This window comes from Gopherus flavomarginatus, chromosome 2 (genome assembly GCF_025201925.1).
Source record: "Gopherus flavomarginatus isolate rGopFla2 chromosome 2, rGopFla2.mat.asm, whole genome shotgun sequence".
Taxonomy (NCBI): domain Eukaryota; kingdom Metazoa; phylum Chordata; order Testudines; family Testudinidae; genus Gopherus; species Gopherus flavomarginatus.
In genome coordinates this window covers 41417407-41438619 of record NC_066618.1, presented here as the reverse complement: position 1 = coordinate 41438619, position 21213 = coordinate 41417407, and the positions used below count along the sequence as shown (strand labels likewise).

General features: G+C 40.1%; 1 protein-coding gene across 4 annotated transcripts in view; it reads left to right on the top strand.

The window, feature by feature from the left end:
* SLC39A12 (solute carrier family 39 member 12) overlaps nucleotides 1–20881 on the top strand; it is a 38741-nt gene extending 17860 nt beyond the window's left edge. Inside the window, exons 7-13 of one of the 4 annotated variants that reach the window (XM_050939549.1) lie at nucleotides 2992–3164; nucleotides 4870–5022; nucleotides 6279–6386; nucleotides 8682–8742; nucleotides 13837–13995; nucleotides 17259–17446; nucleotides 18718–20881. In XM_050939549.1, the coding sequence (XP_050795506.1) occupies nucleotides 2992–3164; nucleotides 4870–5022; nucleotides 6279–6386; nucleotides 8682–8742; nucleotides 13837–13995; nucleotides 17259–17446; nucleotides 18718–18846 (971 nt within the window). In that variant the 3' untranslated portion in view covers nucleotides 18847–20881. Of the gene's footprint in view, nucleotides 1–2991; nucleotides 3165–4869; nucleotides 5023–6275; nucleotides 6387–8681; nucleotides 8743–13836; nucleotides 13996–17258; nucleotides 17447–18717 lie in introns of all 4 variants that reach the window. The other 3 variants (XM_050939548.1, XM_050939550.1, XM_050939551.1) reach the window with 3 other exon arrangements.
* The last annotated feature ends 332 nt before the right edge of the window (nucleotides 20882–21213 follow it).

Below are 21213 nucleotides of genomic sequence, written 5' to 3'. Positions count from 1 at the left end.
CTGAGCTAGATGGACCGCTGGATTAATTAGGCTGCTGCTGGGAATGGACTAAACCACAGTTCCACATTGTACATTTGTACTGTCTGTGTGCATTGATTAAACAACATGGTAGATCATTGGCTGGAAGGAGGTTTGTAGACATCCCATTAGTACTCAAAGGAGACAGGAACCTACAAAGTAGCAAGAGGTACTGAGACTCCTAAGAAAGAGTTATTTATTTTCTTCAAGCCCCTGTTACCGTAGTGTCTCACACTCTTTCAAGTATTCATCCTCAAAAATATCTCCATGAGTTAGTGAAGTACTATCATCCACATTTTACAGCTGGGATACCAAGGCACAGGGAGGCTAACTGACTTGCTAAGGCCACACAGGAAGTCTTTCGCACAGCTGGGAATTGAACAAGTGTTTTTACAGCTCAGGCAAGCATCCAAACGACCAGATCATCCTTCCTCCTCTAATGGTGATCTCTTTGGAGTGAAACAGACCATGTGTAAGAGATGAAGACCTTTATGACCACATAGGTCTCTTTGCAGGATTAAGGCCTATATCTGAGGAGCCTTCCAAAAGAGAAGACAGGAAAATGACCTGATGTAAGACAAAAGTAGCCTAATGACCTGAGTTTCATTCCCAGATTTTTCAGTTAGTTGCTGGGTGGTCAGGGGCAGCTCTATGTGTTTTGCCGCTCCAAGCATGGCAGGCAGGCGGCTTTCAGTGGCGCGCCTGCGGGTGGTCTGCTGGTCACATGGATTAGGCGATGCACCTGCAGGAGGTCCGCTGGTGCCGCGCCATCGGTGTCCCTGCCACTGAATTGCCCCCGAAGCTGCAGGACTGGCGGACCTCCCTCAGCCACGCCGCCAAAAGCCGTTTGCTGGCCGCCCTCAAAGCAACCGGCAGGCTGCCCCCCCCGTGGCTTGCCGCCCCAGGCACGCGCTTGCTGTGCTGGTGCCTGGAGCGGCCCCTGTGAGTGGTCTTGGGTAAGTCACTGAGGCCTAAGTTTTAAAAATGTCTGTTAATGTAGGGTGCCTTCGTGTTTGGGTGTGTAACTGGCGTTACCAAGGATCCCGTGTTCTGACGTGCTGAGCACTTTCTGCTCCTGGGGCATAAAAAAAACTTGATGCACCCAAATTAGTGGACACTTTTGAATATTTTGTCTTTAATTTCTTTGTGTCTGTTCCCCATCTTGTGACTTACCTACCTCACAAGGGTGAAGGGTGTGGTATATATTAGTTAGTTCATGTTGTACAGCATCTTGAAAATGTAAGCACATACATGTGGGTAACCTCCCAATCACTCTACTGAATTAGGAAAAAGAGATTATCACTTCTGATTGCATCCCTAAAGGAAATGTGTCCACACCACACAACAAATACAATTGGGAACAGTAGGTGTGGTGTGTTCACAGAAGGCTTATGAGCTGTCTACTAAGAGCACATTTATCTCTCTAAGGCATGAAATCCAATGGATTCAGCTTTTTTACTTGAAGGTCCTTGGCCAATGAATGCTTTCGATTAGAACATAAGTACATAAGAACGGCCGTACCAGGTCAGACCAAAGGTCCATCTAGCCCAGTATCCTGATTACCAACTGTGGCCAACGCCAGGTGCCCCAGAGGGAGTGAACCTAACAGGCAATGATCAAGTGATCTCCCTCCTGCCATCCATCTCCATCCTCTGACAAACAGAGGCTTGGGACACCATTCCTTACCCATCCTAGCTAATAGCCTTTTATGGACTTAACCACCATGAATTCATCCAGTTCTCTTTTAAACGCTGTTATAGTCCTAGCCTTCACAACCTCCTCAGGTAAGGAGTTCCACAAGTTGACTGTGCACTGCGTGAAGAAGAACTTCCTTTTATTTGTTTTAAACCTGCTGCCTATTAATTTCATTTGGTGACCCCTAGTTCTTGTATTATGGGAATAAGTAAATAACTTTTCCTTATCCACTTTCTCCACATCACTCTTGATTTTATATAACTCTATCATATCCCCCCTCAGTCTCCTCTTTTCCAAGCTGAAGAGTCCTAGCCTTTTTAATCTTTCCTCATATGGGATCCTCTCCAAACCCCTAATCATTTTAGTTGCTCTTTTCTGAACCTTTTCTAATGCCACTATATCTTTTTTTAGATGAGGAGACCACATCTGTACGCAGTATTCAAGATGTGGGCGTACCATGGATTTATATAAGGGCAATAAGATATTTTCTGTCTTATTCTCTATCCCCTTTTTAATGATTCCTAACATCCTGTTTGCTTTTTTGACCGCCTCTGCACACTGCATCGACATCTTCAGAGAACTATCCACGATGACTCCAAGATCTTTTTCCTGACTAGTTGTAGCTAAATTAGCCCCCCTCATATTGTATGTATAGTTGGGGTTATTTTTTCCAATGTGCATTACTTTACATTTATCCACATTAAATTTCATTTGCCATTTTGTTGCCCAATCACTTAGTTTTGTGTTTGAAGTTTTTGAAGTTCTTCACAATCCGCTTTGGTCTTAATTATCTTGAGTAGTTTAGTATCATCTGCAAACTTTGCCACCTCACTGTTTACCCCTTTCTCCAGATCATTTATGAATAAATTGAATAGGATTGGTCCTAGGACTGACCCTTGGGGAACACCACTAGTTACCCCTCTCCATTCTGAGAATTTACCATTAATTCCTACCCTTTGTTGGCTGTCTTTTAACCAGTTCTCACTCCATGAAAGGACCTTCCCTTTTATCCCATGACAGCTCAATTTACATAAGAGCCTTTGGTGAGGGACCTTGTCAAAGGCTTTCTGGAAATCTAAGTACACTATGTCCACTATGTACACTTTGCAGACCTTGAACCCCACCTTCCTTCTGTTATGCTGCCTGTCCCTTATATATAGCAAAAGAATGTGGTACAACTCAAGAATTTCCCTCCTGTTTGTTCACACAGTTCAGAATATAGGGTCTCAAGTAATTGTTAAAGCTGGACTTGGTTTTATTTTGATTCCTTTTCCACAGAGTATGGCTACAGCACTGTTGCAGTTTTACTTATTACTATTGGATCTATGTTTGGTACAACCCTCATTTTCTTCAGCTCCTGTCAAGAAATCTATACACTCATTTTACAGCTGTTTGTGGGTTTAGCTGTTGGGACTCTCTCTGGAGATGCTCTTCTACATCTTATTCCACAGGTAACATGCCGGTTTGTATTTCAACATGAAATGTTCCCATATATATAAAGAAATGCAAACCTAGTGAAGCTGCATTCCTTTGATTCTCCCACAACACTGATTGACAAGAGCTCAGGTGCTCTCATCTTTAAAAAATAAAGCTGTCCATGAGATCTGAGAACCAGCATTCTAGTTATACTAGGGGCTGTGTAAAATCAGAAAGAGATTTCAGGTTGGGAAATAAAGAAGCAGAAGCCAAAGAATGATGAATGCTGAAGAAACACAAGTACTGTTTTAATACATAGGTACTCAGTGATTAAAAGAAATGGGGGGGAGTATATGATAAACAGGTAAGACAGAGCTAGCTCTAGGTTTGTGTGAGACTTTGTGTGAAGCCAATGGGTGAGGTCTCAGGCATGCTTTAGTAACCCACTCAGCTGAGCTAGGGAACAATCAGGAGCAGGCTGGTACATAGTTGGCTTCTGGTCACTTGTCAGTGGCACGTGCCAATGACTTTTCTCAGCTGGTGTAGTCAGGGAGGCTGGACTACCAGGCCTCCCTCCTCCCCTCCCAGGGTTGTTGGAATGGAGTTCTGTAGCATAGAACCCATAAAAAATACAGGGCCTTATGCAAGCTGCATACTCAACATATGCTTAAGGCAGGTCATGTAAGGAGAACTGATTCAGGAGAATGCTGTTCAAAATTTTCCCTAAGCATCAGCAGCCCCAGACCCAAGTTGTTCTAAAGTTCCAGGAGATTTCAGAGACATATCGTTCTGCTGTCATGAACTGCAATAAAAACACCTCAGTGGTAGGATTTTCTTTTAAATTCACAACATCTATGTTACATACATGACAGTGTAAAAGAAAAAACAAGCCTTTGATTAGTTATTCATTTGGTTTTGCTGCTTTTTCTCTGCACTGCACAACTCAGAATAAGTAACTGAAGGGTTCAAACAAAAGGGAGTTTAACGATTTCATTTACTTGGTAAGTTGGGCAAAACAGACTTCTGACGCTTCTCCATCTTAAAATGTTCATTCTGGTTTAAGAGATAGTAAAAGTTCTTTGAGGTATTCCGTGTAACTGAAAATGGGAAAGACCATCAAAACCAGTAATATTTCTGGAACTAGAACTGGGAGAGATTTTCAAAAGCACCAAAAGGATTTAGGAGCACTAGGTTTCATTAAAAGTCAGTAGAATTTGTGCTCCTAAATCCCATGTGCGCTTCTGAAATTCTCCCCCTCAACTTTTAAAGTGTTGTGTCTAGTATGTATCTCTTTTAAAGTGATAACTTTCAAATGAAGTCAGAACACCTCCAAGGAAGGTTATTATGTTCTTTCACAGCATAGAAACTGGAGCAAAGACCATGAGTAGAAGGGTTAATTGATTATTTTCAGCATGAATTTAATTTTTGAAGATGATCCGAACAATCTTTTAACTTGTAAAAGTCTAAACAAAATATAAAAAGGAAAATCCTCTTGTCAATACAATTAAATTTGCCTCTAGAAATGATATAACTTTTACTGGGAAGAGATGACAGAAGCATAATGGAGGCCATTAATAATTAATTTCATTAATCTATACTGGTTTTCCAGCACAGCAACTTAAAATACAATTAAAGTCTTGAGAGTGGTAATAAAAGGAAAGTTGAGGGATAAAGCTATTATAGCTTACTCTAGCAAAAGTCAAAACAATTTTTCCCCTTTCATTTCACCTCTTTATCTAGATTCTTGGTTTACATAAACATGAAGCTCAGGAGACAGAACATATCTATGAAGGGAAAGAATATGTCTGGAAAATGTTGGGAATGATTGGAGGAATTCATGGATTTTTTCTGATAGAAAAATGTTTCTTTCTTTTGGTATCACCAAGTGATCAGGTAGAATTTTCTTTTTGCCCCTTTTAAAATCCTTTTTGTTTTTGAGATTATAAACTGCACAGTAAATTTTGAAAAGCTTTTGGAAAAATAATTGCCTTGCTTACAAGTGAAATGAAGCATAAACTGCCTCTTCCCAAATTGCTCCCATCAGACTGATTTTGCTTTGTACCATTTTGTTTTGGTGCATAGGTTTGATGTGTTGAACTGTAAAAAGGCCAGTTATTTTAATTATTGTATTCTATAAGCAGACTTCCGTGGCTGGCATGGGAACAGGTAAAGAGCATGTCTCTCTTTGAAAGAGTAATGAAAGTTTCTTTTCCTAGGCATTGTTTGAAGAGCTCAAAGACTCACATGTTATTCAGGCTTTTTAAAATGACACTTTAAAGACTTATACTTTAAAATTTACCAAATTGCTTATAATTTTCTACCCCAAAGGATTTTGAAAATTAGTATAAATGTTGAGCTCCGTAGACTCCTGCATTATATGGGTACTGTCTCCCTGTTGGCTGCTCTGCTCTCAGTAATTCTATTATTTTATCTCAGTATGCCTTGTGTTTGAAAATGTCATTATGTACCAGATATAATGTAGCACAAAATGTGATGCTTTATTAAGTCTCTGAGTATGGGAGGCTCTCTTAATGCCACTTCAAATGGCATTTGCTGCTGTTTTTTTACAAAGGATGCTTAATCAGAGACCTAATTTAGATATTTGGGTCCCAATCGTGTATTCTCCATACACCCAAAATACCTACTACCTTTGAGGAATACAGGATTGAGTCATTAAAATGAATGGAATGAGAATATTTTGCTAACTATGATATTATGTGGGTTTGCTTTTAAGATGTTAAGAGCAAAGTTGAAATCTACTATATAAAGAATAATGAATAAAGAGAAAGGGATTTTATAATTTTTTTACAAGACTTTAATAAACCCATTCGGTTGAGGGCCATCTGAACACTAAACATTAAATAATTTGTTTATTCCAGCTTGTAACTCTAAACTTCAGCTTTAGAAAAATAATTTCCTATAATACCCTCTGGTTCTCACAGATTTTTCTGGTTCAGTTTGCAGTTTTCTGAGCTGAAAAGGCATTAGCAAATGTTTATCACAGCTAGCATTCTTTTCAATTGTTTTTATTCTCAAGTCAACAACTTTCATAGGTCTAATAAAAGCTAAATCTGAACATGAAACTGACAGAGGCTGCACCTGTGTTCATCTGGCTTCAGAACTAATTGCAAAGCATCTTCATCCAGCAGGGCCTTTCATTAGTTAATGGGCACTTGGGGCATTCCCATGATCTTCCAGTGGAATCTGAATTAAATGACCATTCAGGCAGAGGCAAAACTACTTCAACCATACAGTTGGTAGGTTACTGATATGAAATGCTTTACTAACTTGATTTCCTTCTTTCTCTGTGTTTCAAAAAATAAACCCAATTAACTTCATAACTGAATAATATTTATAGTGTTTATTGATTTTTGCCTTACTCCGTGACCTCAAAAAAGAATGTATTGACAGAAATCTGTACATTTGTTAGACCACAATAGGCATTTTCAGACATATTTTATTCACAAATATTTACAAAGCCAATCTATCAATATATGTCAGGTCGATGTAATAAACCTCCATATATGCCACTTCCCCAGAAGATTTTTAAAACATCTACTTTCTTACTGGTTTTCCAATGTAATTCACATCTCTGAGGAGCCAGATCCTTCAGTCCTTATACCGGCAATACTCCCTTCAATCTTCAAGTTGGAGTAAGGACTGCAAGATAGTGTCCAAAGAGATTATAGTGTATAAATTAGTTACCAGCTGAAAACTTGGGCTATATGCAGTCATTTTTTTATTAGCATGAATAATATGTAAACAAAACCAGATGGGCTGAAAATAGTGCTTTTCCATTAGAAATTCTGTTGGTTGCCATTAGATCTATGGAGAGTGCCCAAGCAAGATGTTCGATAGATACACACACACACACGCACATACTCAACTACTTAAATTGATAGGTTTTGGCATTTTTGGAAGCACAGTTTGTTCTTCATATTATATGTAGTTTCAGAATATGCTAATTGTAGTCTTGTTATTTTAGTCAGAGAATCTCAAACTTTTCCATATTATGGTCCACATTTAATGAAGAGATGGTTATCAACAAGAGCAATATGAGCCAGTATTGGTTCACAGAACTCGGTTTGGGAACTGTTGACTGAATGCCTGTAAGCAGACCAGTGAAGATAATTTACTAAATTTTGACCCCATATGGTCACTTCCTGTTTCTTCATTAAGTAATTAATCATTCCTTTCAGCTGGCAAACTGCAAGATTATCCTAAAGTTACATATTGATAATATGAACTAGTATGGTTTGGCTTGTTTGGATGAGAGCTACCCATTTTTTTCAGGATCATGTGGGTAACAATGAGACAAAACACTGGCTGACTTTGACGAGATATTAAAAAGACTGGGACTTTTTAGCTTGGAAAAGAGATGACTAAGGGGGAGAGCTGATAGAAGTCTATAAATCATGAATGGTGTGGATAAGGAAGTCAAATTCTCTGTCTAGACAAAGGCTGACAAAACAGAGGAGACACAATGCCACTGTGAAGGAGATATACATCACTTCTCACTAATCATTTTATCTCTGCTTTTGTTTTTTTGGAAGGGGTCAGGATGCTCTAGCAGTGAATATGAATGCTGATGAAATAAAACATGCTGTACTACAATTCTGATGCAATTAATGAATTGGATATGAGGGACTTTTTTATTTGCAACTCAAATAGGGTGACCAGATGTCCCAATTTTATAGGGACAGTCCCGATTTTGGGTCTTTTTCTTATATAGGCTCCTATTACCCCACCCCAGTCCTGATTTTTCACATTTGCTGTCTGGTCACCCTAATCTCAAACAGCCCTATTAGCACATTTTGTAGGATAGAAGGGGGAAATGGGAAGGAAAGAAGTATGTGAGGAAGGGCTGGAAGAGGGAATAAAGTACTAAAATCAGGGATCTTTGTTACCTGATCATGTGTGCACATTTTTGCTACCTACTGTTTCAATATCCACGTGGCCGAGCATCTCAATATCTGCCTGGCTGCTATGTATTTTTTTCATCTCCTCAAGTCTTGCAATTTCACAGAGAAACTACACCTACACCTAAAACTTTCTACATCACTCAGGAGTGTGAAAAATTCATATGCCTCATGTGTAGTGTAGATAAGCCCTTAGTTATGGACTCCAATCTTCACCATTTTTCTTTCAAGATCCTGTAGCTGCATGCACAGTCGTGTGATGCCACAAAACCCATTATCCCATGAGAAACTTTACCAAAATGCTGAATTATAATGTAATCGTTTTTCAGCTCTGCATTTTCAGCTCAAAAGTTTGTTTCATCTCTGAAATGTGTTTTTCTCAGGGCACCACAATGCTACTGAATTGTGTTTGTTTGGGCCTGAATTAGACTATAAGCTCTTGGAGGCAAGGACAATCTCTCTTGTGCGTGGAGTTCAGTAAATAATTCTAATGATGATAATAGTATATATTGTAGATGGCAGCAGCTAACTTTTCCTTTAATGAACAGTGAATCTATTTAAGATTTCACTGTTTAATAACAGCAGATCAAAACAACCCCTCTATGATGACCCAATATCTTTCCTTTTAATTAGAGAAGTCCTGAAGACTCTGAGTCTGAAATTCCTCCAGACAGCAAGACGACAAGCAGCAAGAGTAAGTATTGATAAAAAGATTAAACAAGCAGCATAAAAAAACCTTAAGGCCTGAGATGGGATTGAAAGTGTGAAACAGACTCAGCTCTGTGTTTTCTATGTATTACGTCACCACGTCTGATTCTGCCTGGCTACATAATTAAATCTCTGCTTAAAGGCCCATTTCCTGCCAAACAGACCCATAACTGTAAAGTTCATTAATCTTATACTGTCCTTGCCTCAATGTTTGTTTACCCACCCTTGCAAACGACTTTACTGAAGCCCTTTACTTAAAGGGAAACCCCCATATATTTACCACCAAACATCTTTTTATAATTGTAGACCTTACTTGGGCCTTTCCTTATTGCAAAGATATTGAAATTGTCATCACTTCTCATTTTCTGGCTCTCTCACCACACTATAATTTCCCTTCTGACTCTTTCTGTCTCCTTTATGTTAATGAAATCATGGTTATTAAAATCAGTGGTGACTTGTTCCTTATAGGGGACTATGGACTCATAATACTTTTCAGTCTATCAGTAGCTTTAGACTGAACTGATATCCCATTAAATAATTTTGAAATAGTTTTTACTTCTCTGCTCTGCTTTTCCTTAATTTAAGAAATAAGAAAAAATGATGTGGACCTAATTCTGCTCTTGATTGCACGCATGTAACCCTGTTGAATTCAACAGAGCAGCAGGAGTGCTACTGGGAAATAGCATTTTACCAAAAATCTATATATTTATCTTATTCCACTCCCCTTTGTCCAGTGACAATTTCAGGACATGACCCTGAATTCTTGGTAATCTCACTGTCTTCTGCCAGCCCTTTAGTGTTATTCTCTGATACTGTGGAATTCATTTCCATTTCAGGGCACAGATCTCATTTTTGGAAAACTAGATTTCCATTGCTTGAATCTGACGTTCCCTTCAGCATACAATCTAGTCCCAGTTTGACTGTCACTATCTACTCCATCTGTCATTGGTTCAGTGCTGTTCAGTCATCTCTCTCTACTAATCATCTAAAACATATTCCACACAAGGTCAAGATTATCTGCTCCAAGTACAGCATGCCTGCATTTGGGAAAATTTCCCAGTTATCTCTTTATCAGTATTCTCTGTTTGATTTCATATTTTGGACATAACTATCAATTCTCCTCTGCATTAGAAGGTTAGGAGTGATACTTGACTGAAAGTATGTTTTGAAAAATAACAAACTTTCAAAGGTTTTGTACTGATTTTTTTTATCATGATCCCTTCTGTTAATATCAATAACCCATATTATCACTTTGTAATTGTATTTCCTGATTCACATTTGACTAATCAGAAGTCCTATAGGCACTTATTGTTAGCCCTGAAAACATTGAACTAGAGCCCTATGCATGAGCAAATGTAAGGGTTAAGCCATTACCTTGTTAGTCAGAACTTCAGAAGTGTGATCTATAGCAGAAATGCTACCCACCAGTAGCTCTATGAAAATTAAAGAGCAAAATTCCAATCCCTGGTTTTATGCAAAGAATCAATTGAAATTTGCATGTTTAATGCAAGGTTGTTCAAAGAAGAATTTGTATCCAAATACTCATTTTCTAAGAGGTACTATAAGAAGTTTTACAGTCACAGCAGGAAAGTGCATTGACAAAATTGCTAATAACACAATTTAGATTTAAAATAGAACTAAAATAAATGAGGTTAAAAGCACTCCAATTTTTTCGTGTATGTATTTACTTAAATTTCAGTCAAGTGTGTTCACATATGTTACATTTGCACAAGCTTTAAAATGCCTAGCACTTCATAAAGTTAACCTGACTCCCATTTTATATTATAGATAATAGGCTGGAATGAGTTCCAGCCATTATAGTATGTTTTTTTCAACAACTGTTACTTAAATAAAACATGCTAATAACATCTTATGCCGAGCCACAGTTTCACCCTAGCCAGTGCATATTACCAATCACAAACTTAATGTAGTGCAGCAATCTGTTATTTCTATGTAATTCTTGTCCTGCACTATTGAGTATAAACTGCCTATAGTGTTTAAAAAGAGTTATGCAAGCTGGGGACAGGCATGTCTGGCTCTGTGAGCTGGCAGGAAAATCTACCAAGCCTGCCAATATTACTGAATCCACAGAGCTTCCAGGCAACTGGAGAGGATTTTCTGAATACAGTTGTAGGACTTTATTTTCTGTGTGTTTTCTTTTATAATAGTTTTAAAGGCTTCAGTTCTAGCCAGTTTACATAAGAAAAACATCTCTCCCATCTCCTTAAAAACAGTCTCCTCTACAAAAATGCCACTGCAGTAAAACCTCATAATAACAACATTCAGCCAGGTCTGTGTAATGCCACATTACATCTCCAAGTTCTGATGCAGTAGCTGGGGGGCAGGGGGAAGGAAGAGTAGGGAAATAGATGAGTTTATAGGGGCAAACTCTGCCACTTCCTTGACAGCTATGGGGGGATAGCTCAGTGATTTGAGCCTTGGTCTGCTAAACCCAGGGTTATGAGCTCAATCTTTGAGTAGGCCACTTAGGGTTTTGGGGCAAAATCAGTACTTGGTCCTGCTAGCAAAGGCAGGGGGCTGGATTCAATGACCTTTCCAGGTCCCTTCCAGTTCTATGAGATAGGTATATCTCCATATATTAAAGAGGCAGGTGTTGACAGTGGGACTGAATTAGTAGAGTTCCACTCTATTGGCAGAGTGGAGGGACAGTAGGTAAGATTCCCTGGAAGCATGCAGATATGCATTGTAGTCAATTGGGCAGAATGTAGGTACCAAGGGAGGTGCAGGACATGAGGAGCCAAGTATGGGTTGCAAAGTCCACTCACCATTGAGCTGGAGTAACCTCCATGTAGCAGTTCTGCAGCTGCAGGAGATGGTTCCTTCCCTCATGCAGGCCAGGTGCCAGGAAGAGGATTTGCCCAATATTGCTTAACTATTTTTCAACATGCAAGCTGCAAGATCACTTGTTTTCAGTGCCCCATCGCACACAAGCAATATGAGCTTCAATGCTAAAGGGAGGTCATGGAAAGAAAAACAGCTATCTGTATTCATGAGTGATGTTACAGACAGGAGTGCTAGGAATGAATAAAACAGCTACTAATTGATTAGAACAAAGGTCAGAATTGAGTATGATGTGACACTATATCAGTGATGATGATTTGAGGTTGATTACATTTTAGATTCTATCTCCTGTGAAATACTATTCTTAAAGATGAGAACATGAAAACATAAATTTTCCCTTGTTCAAGACACTAAAAGTATCATTTACATGAGGTCTAGCAGGGATAAAGCCATGCAGATGCACCTTCTCAGTCTGTTGATGGCCCACCTGATTGACTGAGGAAGCTAGTAGACCTGCCCTTAGGCTCAGTGGCAGTGGTAGCTCACAGGCTGCTCAATTCACATGCCTGCAGATTCTCTGCCTCCGTGCTCACCTTTCTCCAAGATCTGCTTCTGCCCTGCCCATAGCCTTGATCCTGCCCTGCACCTGGCCTTGTTTCAGTCCCGTTCCTGCCTGGTGCTCACCTTGGAACCAGCCTTGCTTGTGCTTTCCCTGACTCCAGGTAATCTGGTTCTGACCCTTGACTCTGATTTCCAGCTCTGGCTCTGGCATTTGGAGTCTGACTATGGTTCTGATCCTGATTCCGACTCTGTCTTGAACCTTGGTTCTGGCATTTTGGACTCCTACTCTTCCTCCAACCCCTCTGCCAGACTGCCTAAGATCTGGTCTCTTGATAAGGCCAAATTCTTCTCTTACTTATAGATGTGTGACTCTCTGACCCCCCAGTGTATAAATGCTTAACTTTTAAGACAGAAACAATTTGAGTTGGGAGGGGGAGGGGAAGGGGGAATATGAGCTTTAGCAGCCCAGGGTGAGCTTTATGAAGTGCATTGAAGGTAAAGTACTCCACTGGACGCAGACCAACTTTTTGTCTCAACAATCTACCTAGCAGAAAAGGCTCAAAGGACGCTACTTCCTAGTGTTTGCATCTCTGAACTATTCTACTAATTATTTGCTCATACTTGTCATAAACAGATAGCTAAGGGTTAATGTCTCTTTCACCTGGAAAGGAGTAACCTGAAACACCTGACCAGAGGACCAATCAGGAAACAAGACTTTTTCAAATCTGGGTGGAGGGAAGTTTTTGGGTGTGAGTTCTTTGTTCTTTGTCTTGTGTCTGACCCTCTCGGCTCTGAGAGTGATTTTTCTATCTCCTGCCTTTCTAATCTTCTGTTTCCAAGTTGTAAGTACAAAGATAGTAAGACAATAAGGTTTATATTGTTTTCTTTTGTATTTACATGTGTATAGTTGCTGGAATGTGTTAAATTGTATTCATTTTGGATAAGGCTGTTTATTCATTTTTTTCTTAAGCAATTGACCCTGTAGATTGTCATCTTATACAGAGACTATTTTTAATGTATTTTTCTTTCTTTTTATAAAGCTTTCTTTTTAAGACCTGTTGGAGTTTTTCTTTAGTGGGGACTCTAGGGAATTGAGTCTGCAGCTCACCAGGGAATTGTTGGGAGGAAGAAGTCAAGGGGAAAATCTCTTTGTGTTAGATTTACTAAGCCTGACTTTGCATACCCTCTGGGTGAGGGGGGAAGTACTTGTGTTTTCCAGGACTGGAAACAGGGAGGGTGGAGTCCCTCTGTTTAGATTCATGGAGCTTGCTTCTGTATATCTCTCTAGGAACCCAGGGAGGGAACACCCGGAGGGGGGAAGGGAAATGGTTTATTCCCCTTTGTTGTGAGACTCAAGGAATCTGAGTCTGGGGGTCCCCCAGGGAAGGTTTTGGGGAGACCACAGTGCGCCAGGCACTGTATAGATTCCTGGCTGGTGGCAGCTTTACCAGGTCCAAGCTGGTAACTAAGCTTGGAGATTTTCATGCTAACACCCATATTTTGGACGCTAAGGTCCAGATCTGGGAAAAATGATATGACAATACTGAAAATCTTGTAACCTCTGTAATAAGAACAAATTGGGTAGGCTGTATAATCCTCTGCTTGTCTTGGCTTTTTGCAACACAAAAACTTTAATCCATTGGAGAAAAAATGTTTGTAGGAAGCCTAAAGCCTAGGAAGACATGTTTTTCTTTTTACTTTTAACTTTGTTCCCTAGGCAAAGGAATTAGTTTGTTGGCAATAATGGTTTTGGTGGGTGACAGTCTTCACAATTTTGCCGATGGCCTGGTAATAGGAGCAGCATTTTCATCCTCAACAGAAACGGGTGTCACCACGACGATTGCTATCTTATGCCATGAAATTCCCCATGAAATGGGTAAGCAAATATACATACACATTTTTCCTAAATGGCTCAAGTAAAGGAGCTATGGCTCTGTGTTTTTGGATTTACAGAAACATTTAAGGCTAGATCCTGCCCTGTTCTAACATGAATGCACTGAGTGGGTGGGGTAAAGAGGGCATGTAGCTCCCCTCATCCCATCCCCTGCATAAGCAGTAGAACAGGAGCTCTCCCTAGTGCTTGGTTACTGCTCCAAGCCACATCCCCAAGCATTCATGGTCTGTCAGCTGGTGAGGATGGAGTTGGCATATGCTATGGTTTGTAGCACAAATTTTCCGGCATGTTATTTTTGATTAAAGCACTGCTGACATCACTCTGCTCCCTGCCCCTCACAGGATAGCTCCCTAACTGGGCACAGGATGTTCTTTCCACTACACGTTAAATTTGTTTCAGCCCAAAGGAAAGGAAAGAGTAAATAAGGACAGCACAAGCCTTGATCTTTAAAGTCCTTTCATAGTGTGCAGCAGGGATTCCAGCAATGCTGCGCTCTAGACCAAGTGTGAATGGAGACTACGCATGAGCACATAGGCATAATCCTCCACACAGTAGAATTGCCCCCTGTTCCCTTATTCTCAAGCACATGGGCAAAAAAAATGGTGAGATGTGGATGCAGAACGGGCATTTCTGAGGAAATCTGGGGCTAAATGAGACACTTACCAACTCCCTCACACACATTGGTCTTACTCCTGCCATTAGGAGTAACTTAATGTGACCAGAGAGCAGTGATCTCAGTACTGAGGATGGGTTTCTGGCACTGCTCTTCCTCCTTATTACCTTTGACATTGCATATGTATGCGCAACACTCCACTTCTGCACTATAGAGAATCAAACTTCTGCACTGTAGAGAATAAAAATCCTTAGTGAACAAAATATCTGTACCAGTGATGACAAATAAATGAACTGTTTTTCTAGCAGATAGCTCTTTTTCAGATCTTCTTTCCATGGGTGGCAAGTCTGTAGACATTTTGGTGGTGCCCAGAACCCGCCCCCCCAACTCCGCCCCCCAAAACTCTGCCCCCACCTGCCTAAGGCTCTGGGAAGGGGCTTGGGGGGGGTCTGGAGTGAAGATTCTGGGCTGGGGATTAGGGTGCAGGAGGGGTGTAGGCTCTGGAATGGAGTTTGGGTGCTGGGTGCAGGCTCCGGGCTGGGACAGGGGGTGGGTGTGCAGGAGGGGGTGAGGGATGCAGGCTTGGGGATGGAGTTTGGGTGCAGGCTCTGGGCTGGGGGTGGGGGCATAGGAAGGGGTGAGGGGTGCAGGCTCTGGGAGGGAGTTTGGGGGTGGGAAGGGATGTGTGGGAAGGAGGGGGGTACACCCTCTGGGAGGGAGTTTGGGGATGGGAGGGAGTGCAGGGGTGAGAGCTGTGGGGCTGAGGATGTGGGATTCATGATGCAGGAGGGGGCTCAGGGCTGAGGCTGAGAATTAGGGTGCAGGGGGATGAGGGCTCTGGCTGGTGCTGAGGCGTTCATGATGCAGGAGGGGGCTCAGGGCAGAGGGTTGGGGTGTGGAGTGAGGGCTGTGGGGCTGAGGATGTGGGGTTCATGATCTGGAGGGGCTCAGGGCTGGGGCAGAGGATTAGGGTGCGAGGGGATGAGAGTTCTGGCTGGGGCTGGGGGATGAGGGGTTCATGATGCAGGAGGGGGCTCAGGGCTAGGGTAGAGGGTTGGGGTGTGGGGTGAGGGCTGTGGGGCTGAGGATGAGGAGTTCATGCTGCAGGGGCGCTTAGGGCTGGGGCTGAGGATTAGGGTGCGGGAGGATGAGGACTCTGGCTGGGGATGAGGATTAGGGTGCAGGGGGATGAGGGCTCTGGCTGGGGATGAGGGTTTGGGGCACTGGAGAGGCTCAGGGCTAGGGCAGCCTGCCTCACCATTAGTGGAGGACCCTGGGGCAGCAAACAGCAGTTCTGCCGGGAATCGCTCTACTCCGGCAGCAGGAGAAGGCAGGGAAGAGGCGTGCGCTGCTTTCTGTCAGGCAGGGACGTGGGGGGCAGGGCACGCAAGGAGAGGGGTGGCAGGCTGGGGCTGGGACCTGCTCCAGGCAGGGCCAGGGGAGAGACCCAGCTCCAAATATTGCTGGAGCAGGGCACTCGCCCGGAATATTGCTGGAGCCCGAACACCACAAATGTATATAACCTGCCGCCTATGCTTCTTTCTATGTTTAGTTCAAAAGCTTGTGTCTTTCACCAAGAGAAGTTGGTCCAATAACAGACATTACCTCACCCAGCTTCTCTTACTAGCAGACAGGCCAGCAAGATAAAATAACAGTTTCATTGGAGCTAAACTTTCCCTTTTTCGCCATTGTTTCCTCATACTACGTCTTTTCAGAAGTTTGAGACTATGCCTGGCATTGCATTGACATACATACATATGGTGGTAGGTGAATCAGAATGTTGGATTTGTTTTTCTTATGGATTTACAACTCAAGTGTTGGACGTATGATAATTTATACCAAAATCTGTGTATGTGTGGCTGGGGATTCCTGGAAAACAGGCAAGTTTATAAAAACAAAAAAATCTGACAAAAATATTGAATGGCTGATACTGGTATCAGACCAACTGGCCCAGTGGAGTTACACCAGTGTAAAACTGGTGTGAAATCAGAATCTGGTGCTCAGATACTTGTGCTATGTATTTGTCATGCAGCTGGTTCTTCTACAAGAGAAGCTTCCTGAGGGCTGATTCTGATCCAGTTTAGACCAAGGAAGAAAATTAGGAGTAACTCCACTGAAAACTAGGAAATTACACAAGTGTAAAACCTGTGCTGCTGAGATCAGAATCAGCCACTGTGTTTCTCTTTCTGACACACAGCACCTGTAAATAGAGATCAAAAGACCATGTTAAAGACATAATCACATGATTTCTACTGGCAAGTTCCCAATCAAGAAAGATTTAGAAACTCTGGGAAAGCATGTGACTTCACGTTTGCATGTATCCAAGCTGGAAATGTCACAGAACATTGAGAACTAGTGGAGAGTCCTCCCTGTATACTGTATGCTATCTTTAGGAACAACTGAACAAATATGACTGGATGTGTAACTTCCTGCTTGCTGCACAAAGTTACAATCATTTCTACAGAAATGTAAGGGCATCCCTCCAGCATCCAATACTGTGTGTGTGTGTGTGTGTGTGTGTGTGTAATGCTATCTAAACTATTATCATTGATATCCTACTGCCTGCCATGTAATCTTGAAAATGCTTTATCAGCTACATAATATCTTTTTTTTCTCTATTTTATCTATGCAGGTGATTTTGCTGTGCTGTTAAGTACAGGTCTCTCCACAAAAATTGCATTATTAATGAATTTTATAAGTGCTCTAACTGCCTTCATAGGGCTTTATATTGGCCTTTCAATATCAACTGACTCCTGTGTTCAGAACTGGATTTTTACCATCACAGCCGGAATGTTCTTGTATTTATCATTAGCAGAAATGGTGAGCACTGCAGTCTCTTCTATTACATTTTTCTTTTGAGAACAGTCATGTCATAAAGGAATATAAGGAAGGACTGTAAGCTCCTTGAGCAGGGATGGTTTTCTTCCCTGTGTAAGTACAGTGCCTTGCACAATAAGACCCCATTTATGGTTGGTGCCTACCACTAATGTAATAAACATGATAAATAAGAACAAGGGGAAAATAAAGGCTATAAAGAGTAAGAAATTAGATGAAATTGAGGGATCTACATTTTATAGTTCAGGAAAGAGTAGAGAATAGTTCCAATTCTGGTTCAAAATTTGAACTGAAGTGTTTTAAGTATTAAGATCCAGGGCTTTTGGTTTTGCTCTTTATTGAGATTCAGAACTTTAATTTAGAGCCAAAATTTTGAGATAAGGTTTTGATTTTGGCCCATCTTTTGTTTAAATATTTTTATCAAGTTTTGAAGCATATAACAACAAATAAAAAAACATGTAAATACAGTAAAATACCATGACTCTAGATTTATGTTCAAATGTTGATTTGGACCCACACATAAGAGGTTGATAAGAAGAGATCCATATGATACTGTTACATGAAAATAATAAAAAAGCTGAATGGCATGCATCAGGCTCAGAGACAAGTATTTTCACAGGCTATTGTGGGACATACAATTAAGATATACTATCCTCTATATTGTGATTCGAGAGGTCATATAGGGTGAAAAATCAGTGTGTAAATAGCTTTTAATGTGACACTAAACATTTGGTGCCTTTGTATCTGATCTAAACCTTACAGAGAAAAATATAAAAGGTAATTTTTAAAAGCATAGTTAATGGGTTATGCTTTTAATTTATGCACCCACTAAAGGTCAAGTCAATAGGAATTTTTCCAATAATTTCAGTGGGAGAAGGATTGGTCCCTATATATAGTACAAAAACAAAATATTCAAAACTGCTTTATTCCCATAAAAAAGAAACTTTAATTTTACCAAGTGTTTCCTTACATGAAGTTTCTTTAAAAATATTGAGAAGTTAACACATTTTGGATCCTCATGTGGTAATTCTCTCTAATGTTGGTAAAAGATTCACGATAATAGAATTAGATCAATTGAAATATTTCACTTTGAATAGTTGTGATAACATACAGTGTGTGCTACAGATTTGCAACTATATTCAGAAACTCAGGATTTAAGTCTTTTTATATGAAGTTTGTCAAGTTTTCCCATAAGACTTTTTTTCCCAGAGATGAATATATCTGGCTTTCATTCTAGTATCTTATTCTTTTTTTAGCTTCCTGAAATGACTCACATTCAGACACGGCGACCCTGGTTGATGTTTCTCCTACAGAACCTTGGATTACTATTAGGTTGGCTTTGCCTCTTTCTTTTAGCTATATATGAACAGAAAATTAAAATATAATGTTTCTACTGGAAATTTCTAAATATCAGTCATGAATTTGTATAGCATTATTTCCATTTTTTCATGCCCGCTATAGTCATTTAAAAATTAAGTCGATGGGATTTTTGTATCTAAAGTTAAGTAGGTAAAAATTTCACTTTATTAACTTATTGTTCAGATTTTGTAATTTTTTTAAAACATGAATGTTTAGATTGATGCTTTATTTGTTATTGAGTTTACCAAAACTCTTATGATCAAACTCACAGGAGCTTCTCTTTAGTTTATTGAGTCCATTCTAGTTAAATACTTCAAGTGATCTCTGCTACTCTGATTGAAGAAAAGAATACAAGTTTTTATATACAGTAATCCAACTGAAAAGGAACATAGTTCAAGAGTTTGAAGCATAAAATCTTGTTACCTCTTAATGCCAAGAATAAATTTCTATGAAACTGAAAAGTATAGTCAAGCTGATTTACTGAGTTAAATATCACACAATCTCATTCTAATACAATGTGTGTTATCTACCTTGCTGATGTAGTGACAAAGTTTTGTTGTCATGTCTTGCTGGCCCACTGTCACACAGGAAACTCTGGCAAACAAGTGTTAAAACCTGTGACAATATTAGAACACAGTTGAGCAATGTCAGAATATCCATTCGTGTCTGCATTGTTTTATATGTATGTTATGTATATTGGTATCTATGGAAGCCAATCAGATCATTAGATAATATCATGAGTCAGAAAGCAGTTTATTCATACAAATACAATATGCTTTTAATGAAAATCTGTTCCCACTGTCTGAAATGTACATTGATCCAGCAACCCCTCTCTCACTCAAGTGGTTTTATGCAAGTAGCCCCTATTGACTTCTGTGGGATTATTCCCCTGAGTAGACCACTCAGTTAAGTAAGGACTAGAGAATCAGACCCTAAACAAATTTTGACAATAACAGCCTGACTTTGAGGTGCTGTGTGACTTCAGTGAGGTATTTTATAAGTAAACTCTGTAATTTATTTGGCATAAGGATTCCCTCCCGCATTTAATTTCTTTTCTGTAAACTACATCACAGACTTGCTCTTTGACTGAAAATTCTTATTTCTCTTATTTGCTGAAAGAGGGAGAGCCAGTTACTGAAAAAATTGTATTCTGTGTACAACCAAATGCACATCTTTCTTCTTTTCTCTGTCTTAGGTACTCATATGGCCTGCATAGTATCGGAGTGTCCTCCAGTCTTTTCATGTATTTGTTCTAACATCTCTGAAGTAGGAAAGTACTGTTATCCTCACTTTGCAGATGGGGAACTGAGGTACAGAGGGACTAAGGACAATATTTGTAAAAGTATTTTAGGCTACTAGGGATGCAGACAGGCACCAAATGGGATTTTTGAAAGCACCCATATGCCTAACTTGCACTGATTTCAATGGGTGTTATGTATCTATGCATTTTTGAAAATCCTGCTGGGAATTTATCTACATCTTTAGGTGCCTAAATATCTTTAAAAAACCTGGCCCTGAGTGACCTACACAAGTTCACACAGGAAGTCTTCATCAGTTCAGGGAACAGCACCCAGGTGTCCTGACTCCCATGCTAGCCCTGAACCATTTGTGCTCAACGGACATAAGATTCTGATGCTGCCTATTCTGTTACATTAACTTTCAGAGATTCCAATTTCATTGAGAAGCTGTGACTGATGGCTCTCTGTCCTACTTCACATTTTGTAGGAGTTTGTGTTTAATTTTAGTAAGGTGAGATTTCAAAAAATGGATCTCTCAATATTTCATCTGCTAGTGATGGAGCTGAGTCACTTCATGACCTTCAACAGACAGTCAATTCAGGACACCGCTGGATGTAAGAAAATCTATTCTTGTTTCAGGAAGGCCAAGTGAATATTGGAAACATTTGTTATTTCAAAGAGCAGAGCTACTATATTTTGAGTATGTGCATGCAGGCTGTTCAGTACCAAAGAAAGCAAAGCTACCAACTGAACAAGATTTTGCATCATGGTTTAAAGTTGAATGATGAAATGTTTTTCCACCTGTTGTCAAAAAGTTTCTGGAAAGAACAAGGTTTATATTTTTGTAGTATATTTTCAAAAATAAAATAATAATATTTGCTTAAGTACTTGTGTGTGCTAGCAAGATTTGTGCATATAAATGTACCTGCACTTGCTTAGAAAATATACTCTTTTGACTTTAAAAAAAAAAAAGTCAAATACCCTGGTCTCACTGAACAACCAGCCATATTTACATATCCTCTACCAAACACAAAATCTGATTTGTCAAAATACTGGGTTGTCACCTGGTGTAGTCACACAGATTCTATAACTGTGATGTTTTCAGTAGATGAGCAATCCAGTCACCAATTTTCACAACTGTTGACTGTATCACAA